Source organism: Rhyacophila brunnea, unplaced genomic scaffold, assembly GCF_057557595.1.
Source record: "Rhyacophila brunnea isolate RB1 unplaced genomic scaffold, BYU_Rbru_1.0 scaffold_24, whole genome shotgun sequence".
In the NCBI taxonomy this organism is placed as follows: Eukaryota; Metazoa; Arthropoda; class Insecta; order Trichoptera; family Rhyacophilidae; genus Rhyacophila; species Rhyacophila brunnea.
In genome coordinates, this window is record NW_028232904.1 from 21,761,253 (window position 1) to 21,785,528 (window position 24,276).

The following is a 24,276-nucleotide window of genomic DNA, read 5'->3' on the forward strand; positions in this document are numbered from 1 at the left end:
GTCATTTTGTCTGATTAAATGGCTGGAGAGTATAAAGAACAGCTTTATCCAGATGAATGAGCCTAAACGAGAATTCAATGTGATGAGCATAGAGGTATTAAAAGAAAAAGAGGGGCAAGGAATCGGCTTTCTCATACAACTGAATGAAGCAGGCCAATAATAGCTGACAACTTACGAGAAATAGCGATGCGATAAAAAAAAATCAGGGCATCATGGAGGATTTACTTTGGTCATTATAACGTACAAATATAATTTAATATTAACGTGGAAATTTTGCCGCAACTTGATTACCAGTCCGCCTCACCATACTTGTTCACCATACTTTCATATAACCTGCTGCTCCTAGGTGATGAGTGTTGCCCTACTGCCGAATATTACTACGAGTGTATTATTTATCTTAAAACGACTCATACAGTTCTTTGAAAGTAACAATCCAGAAAGGATACGAAATTACAAGCAATAGTATTAGAAAGAAGGCTCAATGGGTGTTTTACTAATGGTAGAAGTCACAAAAGATGGAGGGATAGTTAAGTAATACGTTTTAAATCAACATAACAAATACACTCAAGTAATGAAAATACAAACGTCTAGCTGATGCATGTAACCAAATTAGGATTAGTTATAATATAATTATAATCTCGCAGCCTATGAGCCGCCCAGAGATGGGTGGGGCACATTGCTCGCCGAAAGGACGGCCGCTGGACAAACGCCGTCATCCAGTGGTACCCAAGGGGCAAGAAACAGCCACAGGTTCGCCCTAAAAGCCGCTGGATTAACGAACTGGTAAAGCTCGGCGGAAATACGTGGCAGCGAACGACACAGGACCGAGAGAGTTGGAAGAAGCTTGGGGAGGCCTTCATACAGCAGTGGATTGACCCCGGCTGATGATGATGATGATGATGATGATAATTATAATCTACTACAGCCAGGCGAGTAAACTAGAGACAGTCTGGACTATAATAATATATTATAAAATAAGATTTCAAATATTGTAATTATTTTTGTTGGGGGTGCGAACATTAATAAAACATTTCCTAGGGTCGTGGGGGTAAAGAATAATATGTTGGGAATCCCTACCCTAATAGAGGCTTATTTTTATTTCTATTATACACCATACTTGGGATAAAAACAAAATGTTGGAACAGAAATTGAATATCGGTCCGAATACAGAAATCTCGGTCAATGATTTATCAAAGAAAATTGAAAGCTGTCAGAAAGAAGCATATTTCTCTGTGTGAGCTCACAACTAATTTAACGGTTGTGACGCAACTAAAAATAGTCTTCTTCTTCTCGTATGGCGACAGGTTGCACAATACAACACAGACACCTTTATACAGGCACAATATCTCTTGATATTGATGTTTTTCTCATTGATATTGTCAATTTTAATTTTCTTTCTATAATTATTGCTTTGCCTAAACCGGGTGATTTGATTGTCTTCGGTCCCATTAACTGTGGGCGACTGGATGAATATTTGAAAGTCGTTAACTCACCGCAATATTGATCTGACTACAGAACAGATTAATAAGATTAATACGATTGGCAGTCGCTATAAATTAATACTTTGAAGGTAGTTTTGGATTATGACATAATGACGGTCAGGCTATAAAACACAATAAATATACCACCACCTGAATATCAATCCTTAAGTTTTTATTACGATTATTGAATGCGCGCTTCTTTTACGTTACAAATTGTAACACATGTTATGTGTGGTATACATCTAACTATTGAAAATAACATATTCTTTAACACGCGTTGATGTTTATCCCATACTGCTTAGCATTCAATAATTGTACCTTTTTACTGCCATACCCAGAAGGTAACCCGCTTTATTTTTTTTATTTTTGAGTTCCCTGGATGTAACACAACCACGTACTCCAAACCAAGCCCGTCCCACACCACAGTCGGTCTTAATCGAGCGTATCACGAGGCACTACGTTTGAAGTGAAGCATATTATGTACACGCCTGGTAATGTCCCAAGACTGAGGTCGCCACGCTCTCAAGTGAGCTTTGACTGAGTTTACTGATTTTACTCTTATGCAATGTGCCGGGGGAGAGAAAAGGCACAGAGATTTCACAAAAAAAAATGAATTAAAAATATATATAGCAAAAAACGAAGCTAATCATACGGACAGCAAAAATGATGTGAAGAGATCGTCACACCCCCAGTAAGACGACGCAAATTTTCTAAATGCAAGATAATTGGCCTTTGTGGCGACCATGTCGAACGGCCCGATAGGCTTAACAGCTGATTGGACTGACTTAAGCATATCTTTCCTCTCGGAGCACATTCTCGGACATTCCCAGAGGATGTGGCTTGCATCCTGTTTTTCTCCGCTCCATGGACATCTCGGTGTTCGCTGCCAAGCTCTTTAAGCTTGGACTTGAACCCACCATGGCTGGATGTAACAATACGTTTTCGCGTTTATGTTAAGCGTTGCGAAATAAACAACGTCCGTCTTAAGGCTTAATTACATTGGCAGACGCGCAGATACAACCAAATCCAACGATCCACGCCGACCGTCGTGACCGACGCTATTTGCAAGTACACGCAACGATTCGACCGCGTTGGTCCTTGCTTTTGATTGGTTTAAAATAAACAAAGTGTTGCTATTATTAAAAATATAAGTTGACCGAAAACTATTTCTTCGTTAGATCGGTGGCTACACTGAACAGTTTTTACGGGCAATTTTACGTCAAAACTCAGCTGTCCAACCTAGCGGGCGCGTGTTTGAATATTTTCGTGCATTCTCGGCAATCTTCGCTTGCTAATGAATGGATCGTGACAGACGGAAAGAGAATTTGTTCCAATTTGCTCACGATCCCGAAAAACCATAGATAATAGATTTTGGCAATCGTGGCAGACGATCGGGCCAGACGCAATCTGGTAATGTAATTTGAGGATTACTCAGTGGTGAGCCGATTACTATAATATTGAGGGCTGCTGCTGTATTGGAAGAAGGAAATTGTATATACTACATAATTTTATAAATTAGTTTAATGCTCATCAACAGTCCAAATGTTGGTATCCCTGTATCCTCAGATACCCTGCTTGAAATACGGTGAAGTCGGTGGCACTATTGAGTCGATACGCGATCATTTTCTCTGCTGCGAGCGGATGCCAGACCCCGAAGGTGCATGCAGAGTCGTCCTTCTTGTCATAGTAATGGCACCTGCTGGTCAGGCGGGCTGATGGTATGTACTCGAAGACGTCAACGAAGGAACAGCGCGGCAGGAGCACAGATAATCCTGGAACAGAAATAATTGAGTTGCCCAAAGTCATAACTCACATATTATTCCAAAAATCAAGTTTTGAGATAAACGCAAAAAACCACCAGAGCACTGCTTTTTTGTAATTAGAAGAAAAGTATCGACCTCCTACAATATTAATGAGTGAGTAAGTCGATTTACATTTTTTTAAAATATATATTATAATACTCTTAAGAGTCTTAAGGTGATGTCTCTATGTAAAGTTGTTATCTAAAAATAGCTAGAAAAGTTTATTAATCGGTAAATATATATTCAAAAGTAATGAGAAAAATAAAATTAAAAATTAAATAGTATCGTGGATTTCTGTATACCAAAAATACGTGTCAAATTCGGTACATTTTTACCGGGTCGCAGGAATGAATGACGTAAGTTTTATTATCAAAATTACGACAAAAATGTACGTAAATCTATTACCTAGGAAAACGCTAAACGAAAATTAGAATTTATTATATCCTTATATCTTTTGCTGCCGACACACAGCCCACTATGAGAAATAGAGCTCCCTGATTAGCTAGAAAGGCCTTGATGAAATAATTCACATTATTCATTGAAACATGTGAGTTTATGACACCAACAGTCATCTTTGTCAACGATTTTCACATGTTTTGAAGTGACTTAGCCAACTTTTTTCCTTTATATAGATTAATGCCTTTAGAATCATTTTGTATAGGTATTTAACTAAAAAAATGACAAAATTGCAAAATGTGAGTTATGACTCTAGGGCCTATGTGATTGAAATGGCGTATAACCGCCGAACATGACGAATTTTGGGTATCTTTGGAAGACTAATCTAGACATATATTCTTTCTATCCCTTTGCTCTTGTATTGATTGTTCCTCCATGGCTGAGAATCGTGACCACCTTAAAATTCCGTCATCTGCTGAGCGACCATGACTTAGGTGAAGGTTGTCGACAGTAAGCTCCTTCATTTGATTGCTTCAGCACGCTGGCTCTCTTCTAATAGGCTACCCAAAACCACCAGTCACTTCACTCTTCAGATTATTCAGTCCGCGCCGAACAATATGTCCAAAGAACTGTAGAATGTGTCTCAAACACATTGTCGAGAGCCGTTCCTTTATCTGTAGTCACTGTATAATTGACTGGTTCATCTTGTACTCTGTCAAATAAATACGAAGCATTCAATCGCTTTCCGCTCTCTTGCTATCAAGGTACGAGGATGGGTCAATAATTCCTTAGAAAAAAGCATTAAAACAGTTTTTATTTTTGTATTTTTTTTTATTTCTCAACATAATCTCCTTGGAGCTCAATACACTTGGTTAGACGTTTCTCAATTTTTTTTAAACCGTCAGAAAAATAAGTTTTCGGAAGGTCCTCAAAATAAGCATTTGTCAGATTGATGACTTCTTCATTTGCAAAAAAACCTTCTCCACTTAGCCATTTTTTTAAGTTTGGGAAAAGGAAAAAGTCACTGGGGGGGGCTAAATCTGGCGAATACGGTGGGTGGTCGACCAATTCGAACTTCAATTCTTCAATTTTAGCCATTGATCGTAAACATGTGTGAACACGGGCATTGTTCTGATGAAAGAGGATTTTTTTCCTGTTTAAATGAGGCCATTTTTCTTCAATTTCGTTGTTTAGCTGGTCCAATAAAGATGCATAATAATCCCCTGTTATTGTTTTTCCTTTTTCCAAATAGTCAACGAAAATAATTTCACGTGCATCCCAAAATACAGTAGCCATAACCTTACCAGCTGATTTTACGGTTTTCGCCTTCTTTGGACATGGTTTGTCTTCGCAATCCACTGCTTTGACTGTTCTTTCGTCTCGGGAGTATAGTGGTGTATCTATGTTTCATCTACAGTCACAAAGCGGCGAAAAAATTCATCCGGATTGCGTTGCATGAGCGACAACAGGGCTTTAGAGGCCACCACCATATTGCGTTTATTGTCGACTGTGAGCAAACGCGGCACCCATCTTGCAGAAATATTTTTCATGCCCAATTTGTCATGTAAAATAGAAATGACGCTACCTTTTGAGATCCCTGTAACCTCAATTATCTCACTCAACTTTAATCTTCGGTCACTTAACACCATATCGTGGATTTTATTGATCATTTCTGGTGTAGTCACCTCTACAGGACGTCCTGAGCGTGGTTCATCCTTTGTTGATGTACGACCACGTTTAAATTCATTTAACCAGTTATAAATAGTTGCAAGTGAAGGAGCAGATATGCCGTGAACTAAATCCAACTAATTTTTTATTTCCTTTGCTGTTAACCCTTTTATATTAAAATGTTTAATAACAGCTCTAAACTCAATTTTCTCCATTTTCCATTTTTCCATTTTCCACAAGCAAATTTTTTTTTTAAATGTACGAAAAACACACAACAACCCGACCAATCTGATTGAAACTTCGCAGCATACTGAATCGGTAGTGCCGCTGCATGAAAACAAACCGCTTACAGTACTAGTCGCGCCACTTGTCGGCTTTTCTAAGGACTTATTGACCCACCCTCGTATATGTCTCGACACCGTACAAAATTATGGTGAAAACTAATCTGTATTAAAGTATTTTCGTGGCAATTGAAATTCCCCAATCCTTCCATATGCCTAGTGGTAAGACGTGTATTCGCATTTTCGCTGTGTGGTACTTCTTATTTGTTATGCTTCACACCTGCCTGTTCCACTAATGATTGATCCCAGATATACAAACTCGTCCACTGTTTCTAGGTTTCTGAGTATACCTGCAGCTGGCAAAAGGTTAGTTCGATCGATAACCATAGCAAGAGACACAGTATTCGGATACTTTGAAACACATTACAAAATTTAAGCTGGCTATCTTGCTAGAACTAAAACTGTCTTGTCGACAACAATCTGATCGATTCATTTGGTGAAAGAATTAAAAAAAAAAAACTCTTTCGACTTAGGTACTTTGATCTACTATAGGTACTAACCTAACCTAACTGCATGTTGTATTTTTTATATTATTCTGTCTATGACTTTCCATTAACATTATTTTTGGTTATTATGTTAAGAATTAACGTGTGACAAAGAATTAATAACCCTCACCCAAAAACCCAGATGACGGTGGATTCCTCCTGAGGCGGTTGGGCGAGTTGGCCTGCACGAAGTCCCACAGCTCCCACAGGCTGCGAGGGTTCAGCATGTGGAAGTCGGCCCGAGGATTCCTCCGCATGAACCTCTTATACTCGGGGAACATGTCAAAGTCTGGTCGGCGGTACCAGTCGAACAGCGTCGACGTGTAGTTGCTGGGATCCCACACTAGCAGGGAGATGTTTTTGTAGAGCGGCGAGGCTTGGAACCTGGAAGATGAAGTATAATATTTATTACGACAGTGAAGTTGACGTAAGCTATCGTAAATTTTGTAAGCAATAAATATTTTTTTTTTCGACCATGTCCGATCCTAATAGGATCATATGGGCTTCCACAGAGTAGAGGTTTGTGTTAACAGATTTTGTTTTTTACGAGAAATGGATGTCAGCCACTTGCTCAACATATTAGGTCCATACCCTGACACACAAATTTAAAAATAATATGTGTACTTGCCAGACCTGACGAGGATTCGAACCTGAGACCTACGGCATGATAGTCGGTGGGTGTCAATGTAAATAAATAGTACATATATTATTGTGTCTAGTGGCGGCCACACGCAGCAGAAATGAAAGTTTTTGTTTTGCTCTCAATTTTTTGATTGTCGTATCTGCCAGTGACGTCCCTATAATACCGTCCCTTTTCATTTTTAGTTTTAAATTGTCTACAAACTCGTTAGATTAGGTTAGGTACTTACTTATTTTATTTTTTATTTTTGACTGTCTTAAACAAACATTTTTTCAATACTCACAAAACTCTTTAAAATTACATAGATACACATAACATTTATTGAGAATTAAATCATTTCCACGAAACCTACTCTCAAACCGTGGTAGTCTTAGGTACATGGAGGTCTGTAGTGTTGACAGGTTTGGAGGCACCCTTGTGAAATTTTCGCCTGTGCGATATTTACAACAATACAATAACGGGTTTGTTGTCAGATTTTTTTTTTATTCGATTATTTTTTAAACTAAGATACTTTTCATGGAAAACCGTCACTGATCTCTTGTATTCGTTCCTCCGTTCGCCACGCTTTATTATGTGCCGCCTATATGCAACGCACGGCTTATCTATCCTCACGGGACGTCACTGGTATCCGCTGTGACATTTTTTCGTTACACAGTAGCCATATTCAATCTACCGGCGAAATTGATATACCATATAACACACGTATTTTTTTTTACTTCAAACAGTAGGTGGCGAATGGAGATAACCGCTCTGACTCCGGACCAGTGACCACCATGCCATCATTCACTTGGTTGGTCATGGGGGCTTCACTGGCGTTTGAACGGTTAGCAGGTCCACCTTCATCCATCTGTGACTAGCTAACCACATCCTCTGGAAATGAGGAATATGCATTTTCAATTGTATATATTTCAGTAGGTACCTAATAAATTTTTCTACAGAAACATGTTAAGATAATGTTACTATAATACAATTATTGATATTCTTTATCTTACCTAAACTCTTTCTTGGTGACAACTTGTGAATTGACCACTCTAATGGTGGTCTTCGCACCAACGTCTTGGCTGTAATTCTTCGTGGGAGCATGGTTGAATCTCAACACCAGATCGTGAGAATCTAAAAATAATAAGATTCAAATCATTTAAAATCGGCGAAAGTAAAATCCGTCGGTATTGCAACCTTTGAAAACATGCACAAGGAAGAGGAATATTACTATAACACAAGCCTTGGATCTAAATACACATATTGATTGTAAATTAGTATGTTTAATCATATCAGCGTCCACAGAATTGACAATTAAATTAACAGACATTTTTAAAAGGAATGGTTTTTAGCCATTCGCCCTACTCATTGGGTCCTTGCTGTGAGTCACGGGTTCAGAGATAGCCGCTCTGCCAACCAGGCCACTGTGGGTATACATTGAATTAGAAAATACAAAATATTGAGTCTAACAAATTAGTAGGTTTGTACTCTTATGACTATGCGTAAACATTGCGTGTATGTTATGATCGATCAAGTTATTTTACAGCTTGAAAAGGCGCCTTTACTCGAACATACGCATAGTATAGATCGTTAGGGACTTTGTAACTGTTTCCAAGTGATTAGTCTACGGACTCCAGGCTGTGATTATACGTACCGATAAAGTCACCGAGGTTTGATCCAGCCAAGGAGCCCGAGCTGGCCACAATGGCGCAGCTATTGTAGAAGTTATTCCTTAGGAGCGGTAACGATGGAATCCTTTTTCCGAACCCCAGAGCTGCAAATGGCGAATCCACCCCAGTTATTGTCCTGACGTATTTACTCTTCAATTCACACATGAGCTCTTTGGCGCTTTTTTCTCTGTAACTTCCGTGCTTGACAGGATCGAATTGGACATTGTACGGATTAGCTATAGTTCCTGCTCTTAATATATTTCCTTCATCCATCAAAATTCTTTTAAACTCTTTTAAAATTAAGGTTTTATATTCTTCAACTCTCTCCGCGCAGTTTTCAGGGTTGTCAACTTCGCATTGGTATTTCTTAGTATCTAATTCAACGAAGGGTCTCCCTAAGTTCGGAAATCGCGGTCTCCCTCCATTTCTTTTAATGACGTTTATTTGTTTTTTTGCTCGTTCTAATTTCAAAAACTTATCGTGATTGTTACTTATGTTAATTGTGTCTCGTCTTGCTTTGTTTTTATTGTGCAGTATTTGCAGAGGAGACTCGGTCATCGTCACGTTCAGTCGCATTGGCTTGAAGCCGTTGCTTATGTCGAGGGCCGAATTTGGGCCGTAGTAGAACACTTCCGGTATCTTTTCGCGTTCTAGTTTTAAAACAGTCTTGGAAAATAGCCTCTGCCTTTCTAAATTCATCCAATATTGGGACCAAATTAAATAAAAATATCCACACATCCCGAAGCATACTAAATTTATAAAAATCCAAACGCTCAATGCTACGGATTTCATTTTAAGTTTATGGTATTATTTAAAAAAAGAACAGATTTAATATTTTTATTAAATGGCTATTCAAATTTATTTATTATCGCCGACACTATCATCAATTAATTATTAGGTTAATATTTTTTTTACAATTATTATTTATTCGCTTTACACTTTGGCACGTTTTTAATATTGATTGTTTATGGAAGATTCAATAGATTTCATGTATATATAATTATTAAAAACCTACGAAAAATTGTAAATACTACAAAAGGCGGAAATCGATTTGTGCAATATAATAATTTATTATCTCTGTCAATATGACATAACTTCACTTGCTAGAACTGCCACCGGTTACACTTAATTTTTTGATGAAATAGCATAATATCGACGGCGACATTTCACTTATTTAATAAACTATCTGTACATTATTGTATTAATCTAAAATTTGACATTTTTGAGAAGGTTTTTGTCATTGTGCCGTGAAATGTCAGTGTTTTGCGCCTGCGTATTGAGAGTGCTGAAATCTGCATTACAGAGACGTTCAACAGTTCGCCTATACACACTATATACAGATGAGAGAAAAAATAAATTATTTTTCATTCATAATTTTCTTTAGTCTTGCCATACTATAAAATATATCCCTTGACGTTATTTTATATTACATTTTTTGACATGAATTTAAAAAATAAAAACGTGTTTTAAATCAATTGAATCAGAAAAATAAGTCCTATTAATTCAACTTAGAAATCGTTTCAATATAGTAAAAACTAAAACACTACCATAACCAATAATATTCGTATTTCTAGCAACATTCATAAATAATTTTCAAAAGATATTTATGGTCGAAAGTTGACAAAATCAAAATTAAATCGAGCTGTCAATATTTATTTACTAAAAATCGGTAAAATGCTCCGAAAAGGGCAATTATTCCACAAAATATTGTGTAGTAAAACTAATGAAAATGTCGTTTCATTGCAGAGGGACTTTGGCGTCAATTACAACGTTCGACCCGAGCTGGTAAAATATTGCGAGAATGTTTTCGGTGAGTATTTACAACAGAAACATAACCTATAATGTTATTGTTTGTAGTTTGTGAATAGAATAACTTCTTACTGAACTATACGTGATGATAAATTGTAGTAAGTCATGGAATATACGTGGAAAAAGTACTGTAATACTTTGAAGATGTACAGTTATCGCTTTCATAACCAATTGAGTCGGAAATAATCAGTTGTTTTTAACTCGTCTTTTCCAAATGTATACAAATAACGGAAAGTGTAGCTGCAAACCAAGTGAATGTGTCACAAATATTTGCACAGTGTAAGTACTTAAATTCGGCCGGGATCAGTGTTGCCATATTTTGAAAGTGGAATTATAGTACAGAGCCTCCAAAATTATAGTATTTGGGGATAAAATATAGTACGCGTTGTCATATTCTGTTGAAAATGAAAATTTTCCCAATTTTTCATAGTCGGCTCATTTTATTAGGAGAAATATTTCGCCGCGGGCCGCAGGTTAATTATAGTACTTTTATATTAAATTATAGTACGATTTTCAAAATTATAGTATTTTGGGCGTACTATACCTATTTTATATCGTACATAGTATGCGGACCAAAATTATAGTACAAATACTATAATTATAGTACGGTTGGCAACACTGGCCGGGATGCATATACTGTCGAGTTACGATAAATTGAAGTAACGTCAAAATGTTAAAAGATATTAAAAACTACGCATATTTACTCTAACTCTTGCCGATAATCCAGTCACGCAAGCAAGGGGGTGTTTTCGGGTTCCTCAAGTAACGAAAAAATACAATATATTTTAGGTAAATGGAATATCACTTCTTCTTTGTCAGCACCTCATGACTGAGGATCGTGAGCCGAATAATTTGGCTGTCAATCAGCATTATCAATAGGTTAGCCCCACTTCTCTTGGCATCCTACGACACGCAAGGTTATTGGAAGACCCGTGATTCCTTTGAATTGGTGCAACCATCTGAGGCATCCAATGTTTGCTTTAATATTCTCACGCGACACTAACAAACTTGATAATTATCACCGTTCGGCCACGTACATTCAATAACCATTTATGAATGCGACAGGTCACAATAACTCATAGGTTAGCACCTGTAGTTATAGTGTCAGGCTAGGTGTTCATCGCTAGACTCAAAATGTGCAGCGTCTGGTTATAGGTAATGTGCCCGGATAAGTAGGGGCTCCGTGGTTGAAGCGAATAGACGCTATAAGTATCTAGTAGCGGGGTAAGTGTGGAACTCAGTGAAACTGACTAAATTTTGTAAACCCTCCCCGTTTTTCTACAGAGTACTGTATATTTACCTAAAAAACTGGCAATGTTTTTTTTTTTAAATTGATTTGGGTATTGATTAATTACACTTAAGTGAGAGCGAGTTTAGAGCATCTGAATTCTTAGAATACGGTACATTAACTCTTCCTGTAGTATTCCTTGTTCCATTTTACATAATTAGTATCTACCCCATGGCCCCCACAAGGGCGTGCTGACAGGGCTCTAGCCTGGGGGCCTGTGAATCAGGAACAGTTCATTATTTAAAATTATATGGTCGTACGATACAAAAAAAATATACAATAAAACACTAAATATACACATTCATTTTACCGCGTACACCATTTGGAAAATGCTAATGTAGAGCGTCACACTGCCTTTATCCTTAGCAATAGGTAGAGGGGACCGCTTCACGGTGTGGGGCCCATGATCTACCCACTCAGTGTGTACATTTTTAACACACTAAGAAGTGCAAAAGGATTTTGGATCATTTCACGATTACTGGATAGCCCTAAATTGAATTAAATATACTAAGTATGAGTTTTTATTTAAGGCATACCAACCAACAAAGTGCAATCGATGATGCTGGAATATCCCAGTCTCCAAAAGATGAAGGAAGAGCAGATAGAGGAACGGTTGGCAATGCTGAAAAAGTATTCGGTCCCTCCCGAAACGGTCTTCGAGTATCCCATCATCTTAAAGACGCATGCCTTGACCATAGACAATAGAATGACCGTGCTTAAAGAATGCGGATTCAAAAATATTAAACTGACAACATTGGCTAAGTAAGTATTTTTAAACTGTCATTAAAGAAATATACTCTACCAATTGAACAATCTGTACAATACTAACCATACTGGAATTTATTTCTTTAAGATACGTTACGATGGTGACCAAAAGCAATCTTGGTGAGCTGCAGCGTGCCCACCATCTTGACGACATCGATGACATCTGGGAGGATTTGGTTGAATGCTTCAAGGAATGGCCTGATCTACAGAAGAAGCTGAAGAAACATAAAAAGTTTAACAGAAACACAACTTTGTGTCAGTTTAATTGATCAATTACTCATTTTACTAATTCACCATTGCACATAACAGTGGCGAAGGGTGGAGGTAGGGTGTTTACATCCATTATAAATAGTGCACACTAAACTTTATCAGACATACATTTTTGTTTTCATTGCACTAAGAAAACAAATTGCAGAAATTGGCAGAAGTTCAATTAAACCCTGCCTAAACCAAACCATAATAGATAATAAACAAGATAGTAAAACATTTTTTATTTATTCTGGTTTGGTTTGGCAGGGCTTAAGTGATTTTTAAAAACTAACCAACACCACCTGTAATTTGTATTCTAAATTCAACGAAAATAAATAAGTATCTATCTCTGAAAAATTGTGCACTGTTTTTGTGGGATCGCCCATAGCATATCTAAACTATTATGGTTTGGTTTAAAGAGGGCTTAATTAAATTTTAAAAACTAACCAACGCAAGTATGACTACAAGTATGGCTCTAATGGTGCTATGAAACGAAGTTGTTAAAATCCACTGCGTTAAGCAAATCCCAAAAATTCTAATAAATTATAGATACGTTAACAAGAGTTGAGGCCAAGCAATACTCACACAGACGCATTGTTTACAAAAAGGATGTTTCAACGACATCAACGTATACGCATGTTGTCTTCTTTTCGTTATAAGCACAATAAGTAGGCGTAAGCAAGGCAAACGGCTGTTTCTCGTAGACGGTGTGCAATGCCTGTTGCCTCAGAAATGCACCAATACACACAATCTTTCGTATCTGTGTTCGCACCAACTCTGGCAGAAAGACCTATAATGACAACCAATCATCGAGAGAAATTGCCAGCCTATTATAGCAATTCCGGTACCAATTCAATCGTGTTGATGCTTATTGTGGCTTGTTCATAAGATCTTGGATAATAAATAATCCATGCGATAAATGCAGGTTCAAATCCCAGTCAGTCCAAGATTTTTCTAATTACTGAGACAGTTTCAAGGTATGTAAATGAATTACTTTTTCAGTTGATATTCGCCAAGATCTGCTGCAAAAGTTCCTCCATCTAAGTCTCAACATGTCCAAAGATGATTTTAATGACCTCACAAACACGTACCGGCGGGTGAAGCACAAGTCTCTTAGGAGTATAAGCAAAACCGTTCACCTCGTGAAGAATGTTATCGGTTTGCCGAAAGAAAAGATCGCGGCAAACGGATTCCTCTTTTACACAGACCCTGACAACATCCGCATGATGCTTCAGGAGGTCCAGGACTTGGGCGGGATGGACATCAAAGACGCCATCTTGAAGAATCCAATTTTGTTGACGTATGATTATAGGAAGCTGCTGAAAATCAAAGATATTTTCCAGGTAATTTTTTTAGCCATGTCCATTTTCTAAATAAATAGATCACTGATCGGATGTACATTATGGTATAGTGCAGCTTCTATATATTGACATCTACGTCATGGCGCTCTATGCATGCTGGTGTAATTGCAGCGGTTTTAGTTCCAGAAATGACCACAATGACGTGTACGTTTCGATGTAGAAGCCGCAGTCCAACCTCTTTCCTGCTATACGACGAAACGTTAATACCTATCCTCTTGAGACCCGAGATAGAACCAGTCATGAGAAAAAATATTTGTGCATTTTTCTGTTCAATAAATATTATTAAGATCACAAAAAAAAATTAAAATATTTTTTTTACTATATATTAACTAAAATCCACTACGTGCACGTGAGTGCATCTCAGGTCACAATAGAGTACAATATTGGATACAGTACAAACAATGAAATGAAAGAAAAACAATGTGATATCCATATAATGATACAATTTTATTAGAAAAATAATACAATAATCATAATAATATAATGGTGATTGGATAATTATATTTATTTAGATTAAAAATATAGTACAATAACGGTCAAAACCCTAAAATACTACACATTAATTAACGCGCACTTCAGGGAATAGGCTTAGGGACAACCATTCTTTGCTTTAGAAGTAGATCTGTGTTTACTCGGTGTGTTATGGAAGCTAATGGTGAAGAGTTTCTTGGATGACCTTGTATCGATGATGATAATGATGGTTAAATGACTTTCATACCAAATCGTAGGGTTTGCAAGTCTGATTTTCCATGACTATGAAGTATTCCAATCACAGTGAATATTTTCTTGCCTATAAGTTTGCATGTACAATGAGCAAACTATTTCATGTCCATGTCCAACAAGTCCATGTCCACAGTGGTCAAAGATCCTCACAGTTTACATGCTTGATGTCCTGTGAAAGCAAACACACCACTGTGAAGATTAATGCGGCTCATCGACTTGTAATCAGTATTTTACAACAGCTGACTGAGTGATGCATATCGTTCTTCGTCTTCTTTGAATCATAACACGTATTGGCCTGAAATAACGAATCGGTGAGGTTGAAGCTGGTAAAAAAGTCATATGTGTAGACGTACAAGGGCAGTTGTTGTGAAGCCAAAGTAACATCACAGCGTTGCATTGAGATTGTATCGTATCTTCATCAGATAGGTAGGATTCACTTCCCCACATGGAGAATAATTTATAGAGCAATTGGAGTCCAGCACCCAATAAACCATATATGGCCATGAACTGAACTCTTCAGCTCAGCATCATTCGTCTTATTAGGCTCAGCGTACTGAAACAATAGAAAATACAATACTATGAATTAATCGATACATTTATTCCTATTTATTAAGTATTCAACACCAGGAATATAAATACTAATGGCCAATAGTATTAATCACTAGGTATATTAAGTATATTAATTATTCTGTCCATCGAATCCTCAATATGGAGATCACAAAGCCCTTTCATCACAAACTGTATCAATTTAATTGGTACTTAATTGATTTTTTAGCAGTGCATGCACTTGCCTAATAAAATGATAAGTTTGATATTTATGACTAAATGATAAAGTAATATAATATGAGCATTGATACCTTATGGTTTCATAAGCCAGGATAGGATCCTGGATTGTGATTTTGAAGGATGTATCTCAGCCTCTAGCAGTGAGTAAAGTTCACTGGTTCTCCAGAATAAAGTCATCATCTGGGCCCAGGAGATGAATGTGAACATCATTACTGTCGTCAGGGTTATATCCTCCACCAACTTCGACATCATTATCATTCAAAATATCACCAATATGCTGGCTATTCAAGGATTCGTCTAAATGTAAACAAAAAACATAACCTCAATAAATCAGATATACTAATGTCAAAATATATCACTCTAGACCTGAGTTACTCATGTGTGTACCGAATTTTGAAACTATGATTATAATATTTTACAAAAGTGTAAAGATAATTTAAAGTATACGGAATATTACTATGATTCATTGTGAAACTAAATACATCATTGGTTTTTAATATAAATAAATATTAATATTTAATTAAAAGCACTTACTTGTCAGAGTTGACTTTTTAGCCGCCATTTTTGTCTTGTGCAAATATCCATAACTTCAAAGTCAAAATAACAATTTATTTTAAAACTACATAGGCTAGTGTTTTGCTCTAGTGGTAGAAAAATATACTATCTATACCACTGTAGTCAAATGCGGTTCAAGTATCCATTCAAATCATTACTAAAAAATATTTAAATAACGTCCACATATGTGTACCTCAGGACGCAAGAGGCTATACGTTACGAATTATTCTAACTGTTTAGTTTATACAGAGTAATATTTATTTGCTTTTATAATTATTTTAGAAAGCAGAAATACCTCCAGAAGCTCAAGCCAAGTGTCTCAGGCTCTTCACGCTGTCTCCAGAGACTATTGAACAAAGACTTGAAGACATTAAATCCACCTTCCAATACAAAGGACTTGTGGAAAATCCCAGAGTAGGTTTTCTCATAAATACATTAATTTTCACATGACTAAAATTCCTGACTATCCACCGATGTTATGGCTGAATCGAGAATTCTCATATTGAATCATTTCGAAATCATTTCTCTCATAGCTGTCATGTTGACATTTGTTTTTATAATAATACGACTTTGCATGCATTAAATACGGACTGTTCGATTCGATTTGAATTTTTTCAAAGCAATGAAATAAATAACCACTAAATCTAGATGTGTGCCCTTCTACCTTCACCTAACCTCACCACTCCAACGCTGATATCTTACCGCTAATTATTAACCTAATGCATTATTTGTGAGAAGTTTTATCTTGTAACTCTGGAATCTTTTGATATCAAGATGAATCTACTCAATTGGTATACACAGAGTACAGTAAAACCTCATTAATACGAATTCCATGGGACCGAAAATCGAAAAAAAATTCGAATTACGAATTATGAAATGTATGGGGAAAATTTTGATTTTCATTAATTTTGTTTCTGATCATAGATCTGCCTACCGAATTGGGTCATAAAATGTCAGGATTATTTTTGTTACCTTCTTAAAATAAGTAATTTTTGATTTTTTAAGAAAAGTCTGTCACAATTTTTAATGATTGGCTCATGAAATAGTGTACTTTATTACTATTTATTGAATATTTTTGTATGCCATGGACTCTGAAATCATTTCAAATTACGAAGTTCGAATTAAAGGTATGGTTTTATATGAAAATAATGTTCAAGAGACTTTTTTCGGGAAAATTTCGAATTACGGCGAATTTCGAATTATCAGTGTTCTTACTAACGAGGTTTTACTGTAGTCTATAAGTTGTGCAAGTTTAATCACAAAATTTATTCGATCGATCGATTATAAATCATGAATAAATGGCATATTTTTGATACATTGATTTATTTATTTATTTTAAATATTTTCTAAAAATTCGTTTGAAATATATTGGTATGTATAAAAGTTACTTACTTATATGATTTTTAATTTAGCAATTGAAATTTGCTGATTTTTATCAGATATTGCCGTTATTTGGCGAAGTTACATTGAAATTGTACGTATTACATTTCACCATAGCACAGTTCGCCGTGAGCTTTCTAATCAAAAAGAGATGACCGTATGGTATATAGTCATCTCTGATTTAGGGAAAATTCATGAATTGAAGAATGAAAACCTAACCTAACAAATAATGCAGTATATTATCGGCTATTTTCAAAATTTGTTTGCCGTTCCTGTAAACCGACAAGAACCATGTTTTATTTAAACATGAATTTTATCTCAGTACTACTATACGACTCAAAGAGATTGGATGGTTTTTAATATATGACCATATATTTCCGATACAACATTTCACAGTGAAGTGTGATACGGTGAACTGCATACGTACAAATTTCCATACATGATTTGGTATAACTAATTTGCATGGTGGATAAAATTATAATTATGTTTTATTCATCCTTGTTTCAGCTGCTACATGTTTTATATAAAAAGAATGCAGTCAGCGATCGTATGACGGTACTGCAAGGGAAAAACAAAAGATGCAGCAGCCTACATAAGTTGACATCGGGCACAAAAGAATTTGACAGGTAACGCATAGCAATATGTTTGTTCTTGCTTGCAAATCACAAACTAATTTACAGGACAACACCAAGCCATATGAACGTCTTTGTGGAAATATTATAAGTTAGCACACTCGAGTTATAAAGGTGTAGTCTACTGTGTTCCAGTGCGGGAGATATGGGGAGCCGCAGTCAGGATATATTGCGATTTCGACGCACTCTTGATACTTCTTTTCTGGCATTACAACCCAGGATAGACCTTCTCTGTCTGATGACGTGATTACAGCTATGTCATCTGATGGGACCAAAGATATTTCGCAAAATACTTTGCTCAAACACCTGTAGATTCTGGGGATAATAGCAGCTGTACACATGCATGAATTTACTGGCACGAATAGTGTGTAAATTCAACTATTGCACTTCAACTGTTAAGGCTATACCTCAGTTGAGGCATGGTCTAAAAAGATCGTGGCTAGGCGATGCGCGGATTGCGGGTCGCGGGTGCAAATGACGTATGCCGACCGAAATTTAATTTGTCATATAAATCCCACATGCGTCCATTTAATGTTCTGTTTATTGTTCTATTAGTAACAATAATAATATATGTATTCATTGACATGTTTTCTCTTTCAAGTAAATGGGTAACGTTTTTAGTCATCTTTACACGATTTAGGAATTAATACCCCCGTCGCCATCATGAAACAAATTGACGTGTTCCCAACTCGACGTTCTCTCTCCGAATGCCAGCGAGTCCAAAATTTCGTCAAGCCTATAGTTGAAAATTATTTGCCGTTTCACTGATGTATCGTCTCACGTAATAGTGCTGATTGTTTGATTATTGATGATTTGCTGGTGTTATTTGATTGGTTGTGAAAATTGGTAAACGTCAAAATGCACTGCATCTATGCATGTGACCTTACTATATTTAGGAAGTCAAACTTTATGTGTTCACAGGTTTGCAGAGGTATCCAGTGATCGCACGCGAGGGATTGACACAATCAATGCCCTTTACAATACGTTCAGGTACTCTCCATATACTACGGAAGACCTCAGATCCATGCTCTCGAGGCATCCGTACTGGACACGTACCTCCCTCGCCTCCACCATGGAAGTTTTTGAATTCCTGCAACGTGAATTTTCATTGGACGATATCTATTCCAACTGTCCTCTGCTATTTTACCCCTTGTAAGTATTGTGCGGGATAAGGAGTGGAGAGGTAGGTTTGTTTGACTCCAAGAATGAGAAGGCTTGGTTGCATGATTACAAATTATACCCCATTTATTAATCCCCAACAATAAATAATATTTACAGTGTTACAAGTATAATTCAATGATGTTATTTCGAGGAAGTTACTAGACCGATCTGACGGGGTAGAACGGTTACCCGATGGTCGTGGTTACGTTACGTTTGATGAAAGATTGTGCCATGAACTCGCCGATTACATGACAATTGCTTCCGGCGAAATCCCCTTTTTGCAGACGGGAGGAGGGGCTCAGTTCGCCAGAAATTCGCCCAATAAGGTTAATTTATTTATTAAGGTGAATATCTCCGCGTATGACAACGGAATGGAACACAAAAACACAAAATATAAAACGAAAGGCTCAATACGCAAATCGATCCACTGACGCGGGATGGTTCGCGCCTTAGACAAATACGCCTCTATCTTATTTTTATAGATGGCAGTGTGCTTACGGATAATTGCGGTCTTTACGAATCAGACGAAAACCACACTGTAAAACTGAATAGGGTAATTATTCCATTTGGACATTATTTAACACATCATGGCACAATCTTACATATCGTAAAATTACAGGTCTTAATTATACCTCGGGCTACCCAAATAATCTTAATTTCTAAACACGTGTATGACAATAACAAAACCAATAAATCGCGGAATCCATTTAACAATAACCATGAGATGAAAATTACAGGTCAGGCCTCGAATGACGGTGCTATTTCTACCAATAGAAAAACACACACTTAAATCAATAATATACGGCAAAAAGAAAGAAAAAGAAAAGGAGACAATAATTAATAAAAAAAACAAAGCTTGTATTACTGGTATTAATTCTATACTAGTTGGGCACGGCTTTGATATTATTTAGCCCCAGTGGAAGGCACTGGCTTGGGGCGGATTCGGCCGGAAATAGGCGGGAAATACGAAAGTTAATATTACATAAGGTTATAGACATAGGGTACTTAGGTTTATATGGCGAGTTGGTGTGTGAGGTCCCGGGCGTCCTTCGGGTGGAGGTGCCGTGGAGGTCCAGGTGATGTTCTCAAGGCGTCGGGGAAGAAAAGAGAGCTTCTTCACGTCGCGCCAGCTCATTTAAAAGCTTCCCCTGTGCTGCCAAAAAGGAGGGGGGAATATTTCCTGGCGGCCGTGGGCTCCGCTATTCACCGCGAGAGGTCACCACGGTGTCCGATTTTGAGATGTGACAACCGTGGCGGGGGAAGTTTGATATTTGACAGACGCCGACGTTTTGGTCGTTGTTGGCGTATTTCAACTCTTACTAAATTATATACAAAATTATTTGCAATTTTAAGTCGAATGGGGTGGATATTCGAGCGGTTATGTCTGTTTCTTGGTATCCGGGAACGTCATGTTTCTCGCGGGTACGTGCGTCTTTTCCTTACCGGATGCTTTATATTGTATTTGATCTGCGTTGCGCCGCAGGTAGCGTGAGCCTGGGGTTGCATCGTTGACCTCGAAACGTTTCCGATTTGCCGCTTTCTAAAAATGACCGTTATCCCTCTGCCCTGTCCAGCGCAGGGGTAGACAATCTTAATGCGACAGGGGTCGCACATATTGATTTGGTGACACTACGTGCTATTTTATATATTTTTTCTTGGGTCGCATATCAAAAAGGTTAAGAAACGCTAACACATGCTAACTACGCGCCATCTACAGTGATGGAGTCTAAAAAGTCAGAAATGGCATGTATGATGGGGTGGAGCTAGGTTCAACATAACATATATAACGGTAACAAGTTTCTGACGTGTGACATTGTACTGAAGGATATTACATACCGACGGTTCTAAACCTTTTTCTAAAGGCGACATATAGAATGCTTAACAACAATCACAGTGATACAATACTTACAAAGACTTTCGCTCCAAATATTTATAATTTCTCTCACCTTTATTTAAGCGGAAATCGAAAAAAATTTGGTCGCGGTAGAACCAATTAATTTTTATTGAAAGTTCAACATATATACCAACTGACCGAAATCCATCCTCGAAGCGTTGGACATGCCTGCTATTAATGAAAAGTTATAGTCCAGCTTTGGAAGTGTTCGTGTCGGTCGGGAAGGTTCCATCTTGTAAAATAAGGGGTTCTTCAATATCATTGTTTAGGATAAATTAAGTTGCTTAAAACTCTGTAGCCGATGGTGCCGTGCAGTGCTTAGACATGGACCCCGTGCTGTGTTGAAGTGCTTAACAATTAAAAAATGATTACAATGCTGTATTTTTTACAGAGAAGACGTAACGAGATACACTGACCACCTGCTTGGCAAACGGAGCGTTCATGAGTTGAATGAAGATAGTTTAGCAGAGCTGAGGAAGGAAGATATCTCTAAGCGTCAGATTCTTAGCCTTACCACTTACTTTCTGGAACGCGATGAGATGTTTACAGGAAAGGGAATATGGCGTGGCCAGTAATTATGTGAAAATATCATGTTTGTAAGAACTTATTTAAATGTATGTTTATGTTGAAATAAAAACTGAATGATTTGTAAGCACTTTTTTCATTGTTTCTATCAAAGACGTTGAAAAGGACTTTATTTATCAGATGAAGCCTCGGTGACAGAGACTCTTTACTAGTCGATTATTTAGTGCTTACCAAAAAAATACTCGATAGTATATGATTATTTAGCACTAGTAGGGCCCCGCCTACCTAGCCACAACACGCACTAATGCAATTTTTAAGTTTTAGTATATCAAAAAGTAGATAGACGACACCAAAAGATGTTGAATCTTCTTCCAGATGGAGCCTTCTGTGGTTTCCTTATAAGCCACTAAAAAGTTTGACGTAAGTGGCATTTTTGTGTGGAACAAAATTCCACCAAGTTGTAAAGTCCTGTAATTTTTTGTATGAAAATCGGAGTACTTTTTTTGCTTCACTTTCATAAGTTTAAACTCACATTTTTATACAATAAGGTTTTCTTCAACGTCTTTGACAAAGCCCATGATTTTTATTTTCTGTGAGAAATATATTAATAAATAATCAAAATCAGTATCATAAAAGATGCTTTTTTTTTAATAATGTTGTATGAAGACCCCAAGTTGTGAGTATCAGACTGTCCATTCAAATTTTAATAGAATGTATTTTAAGCACATTTGCACCTGTATACCGAGTTTCAAGTTTATGGGTATACGGGAAATGTGTGAAAATATTTTATTAAACGAAACAGAAAAGTTTAAGCTTAACTTTTTATGTTACAGAAGTATGGATAAAAGATTTAACGTAAAGAAATGTGCTATGATAACGCAAAAATTACATAATGTATTTATTTGTTAGCAATTTTAAATTAAGTACGCTCAGTGATATCTATCTGTTTCCACTGAACCAATGATTTATTTCAGCGTATTCGATAATTTAAAATAACTTTTAAGTCATATAAATGTTAAAGAATATTTTGTTTCTCCTTAGAAAAATATAGTGCATTACGACCAGCTTACCGCATGAACAAAAAAACCAATCTGTATGTTTGAAAAGAAGATTAAGTATACAAAAATAGCAATCTACTGTTTATCTTTCTGCTAGTGTGGTGTGGTCTGTTTGGTTTGGTAATAATTGGCGTCTAGTTTGGTTTGAATTTATTTATCTAACGCACTTTTAGTTAGTAAAGCCTGCTATATAGATACATTACATCTCCATGTTCAATCCTAAGAGAATTATATAGGTTTCCAAAGGATGGAGGTTATATTAACAGGTTTTCGTTTTTACGAGAAATGGATATTAGCCACTTGCTCAACCTATTAGGTCCATACTCTTGAATCCAAACAAATGGATTTGTCAGACCAGGAACCCACGAAATTATAAACTTACTTTTTTTCAACAAAAGCCTCTGTTGTGGATGGTGGGTTTAAAAGTGGACCAGTCATCCTAATACTGCATTTCCTTTTTGACCACACCGCACTACGTAATGGGCGTTAGACATTCAATATTTTTTTTTTCCATATCAGGCTGCTATCAGTTTAGTTGCCTCTTTTAGAATGTTCTATTTTTGCTCCTCTTATTTACCGTAGTTCTCGAGAAATAACCCTTCACATATATGAACAAAATAAATATGGTAATCCACTGGTACCCAATAGGTATAAGATGACCAAAAGGGCGTCCCTAAGTTATTGGTACCTACTAGATTGATGAAGTATTAAGCATCACTGAAACGGCAAATAATTTTCAACCATAGGCGCGACGAAATTTTGCACTCCCTCCCATTCAGAGAGAGAATGTAGAGCTGGAAACACGTCATTTTGCTTCGTGATGGCGACGGCCGTAATAATTCTTAAATCGTGTAAAGATGACTTAAAACGTTACCCATTTACTTAAAAAAGAAAACATGTCAATGAATATATTGTTACTGATTAAACAATAAAAAGAACATTAAATGGACACATGTTGGATTTATAAGACAAATTATATTTGGTTTGACATGCCTCATTTGCATCCGCGCATCGCCTAGCGACGATCTTTTTAGACCGTGTCTCAACTGAGGTATAGCCTTAAGGCTTGGTAGAATTCCATGGCAGCAAAGAACGAGGAAGGAGGAGGTCTTTATTCAGCAGTGGATTGATACAGGATCATCTGTGACTGCATATTTTTATTAATTCATTTAAGAATAATAATTCTATTAGAGTTATTAGACAAACAATTACTGAATTTTTTTTTCGACCATGTCCGATCCTAATAGGATCATAATATGATCTCATATTATGGGCCTCCACAGAGTAGAGGTTTGTATTAACAGGTTTTGTTTTTTACGAGAAATGGATGTCAGCCACTTGCTCAACCAATTAGGTCCATACTCTGACTCAAACACAAATAGAAAAACAATATGTGTACCTACTTGTCTACCAAAAACCATTTTTAGCTGTTAATCTTCCAAGATGGCGGCGTTTGCCCAAAGGTATCACGTAAGAGTAGGTAGGTAAGTCAGAATCAGTAAAAAAAAATACCGACATTTCCAGGTCCCGTCCTCTGATGACCAGACTGAAATAATTGTTTACAACCGAGAGAGAAAACAGCTGGATAATACTCGTGACCAAATACTAAAATTTGTACCTAGGTATTA

At 36.8% G+C, this 24,276-nt stretch overlaps 2 protein-coding genes across 2 annotated transcripts; one reads left to right on the forward strand and one right to left on the reverse strand.

Moving 5' to 3' along the window:
- Positions 1-1,849: 1,849 nt before the first annotated feature.
- Positions 1,850-8,925, reverse strand: SiaT (beta-galactoside-a-2,6-sialyltransferase). The gene is made up of 4 exons (XM_085951074.1): positions 8,447-8,925; positions 7,806-7,926; positions 6,304-6,557; positions 1,850-3,253 (listed from the first exon to the last, which is right to left on the reverse strand). The coding sequence occupies exons 1-4, from the start codon at positions 8,733-8,735 to the stop codon at positions 3,012-3,014; spliced, it is 906 nt and encodes a 301-aa protein (XP_085807200.1). The 5' UTR covers positions 8,736-8,925; the 3' UTR covers positions 1,850-3,011.
- Positions 8,926-10,050: 1,125 nt separating this feature from the next.
- On the forward strand, positions 10,051-22,221 carry mTerf5 (mitochondrial transcription termination factor 5). The gene is made up of 8 exons (XM_085951071.1): positions 10,051-10,272; positions 12,090-12,321; positions 12,413-12,579; positions 13,576-13,916; positions 16,281-16,412; positions 17,886-18,004; positions 18,932-19,162; positions 21,457-22,221. The coding sequence occupies exons 1-8, from the start codon at positions 10,137-10,139 to the stop codon at positions 21,638-21,640; spliced, it is 1,542 nt and encodes a 513-aa protein (XP_085807197.1). The 5' UTR covers positions 10,051-10,136; the 3' UTR covers positions 21,641-22,221.
- Positions 22,222-24,276: the final 2,055 nt, after the last annotated feature.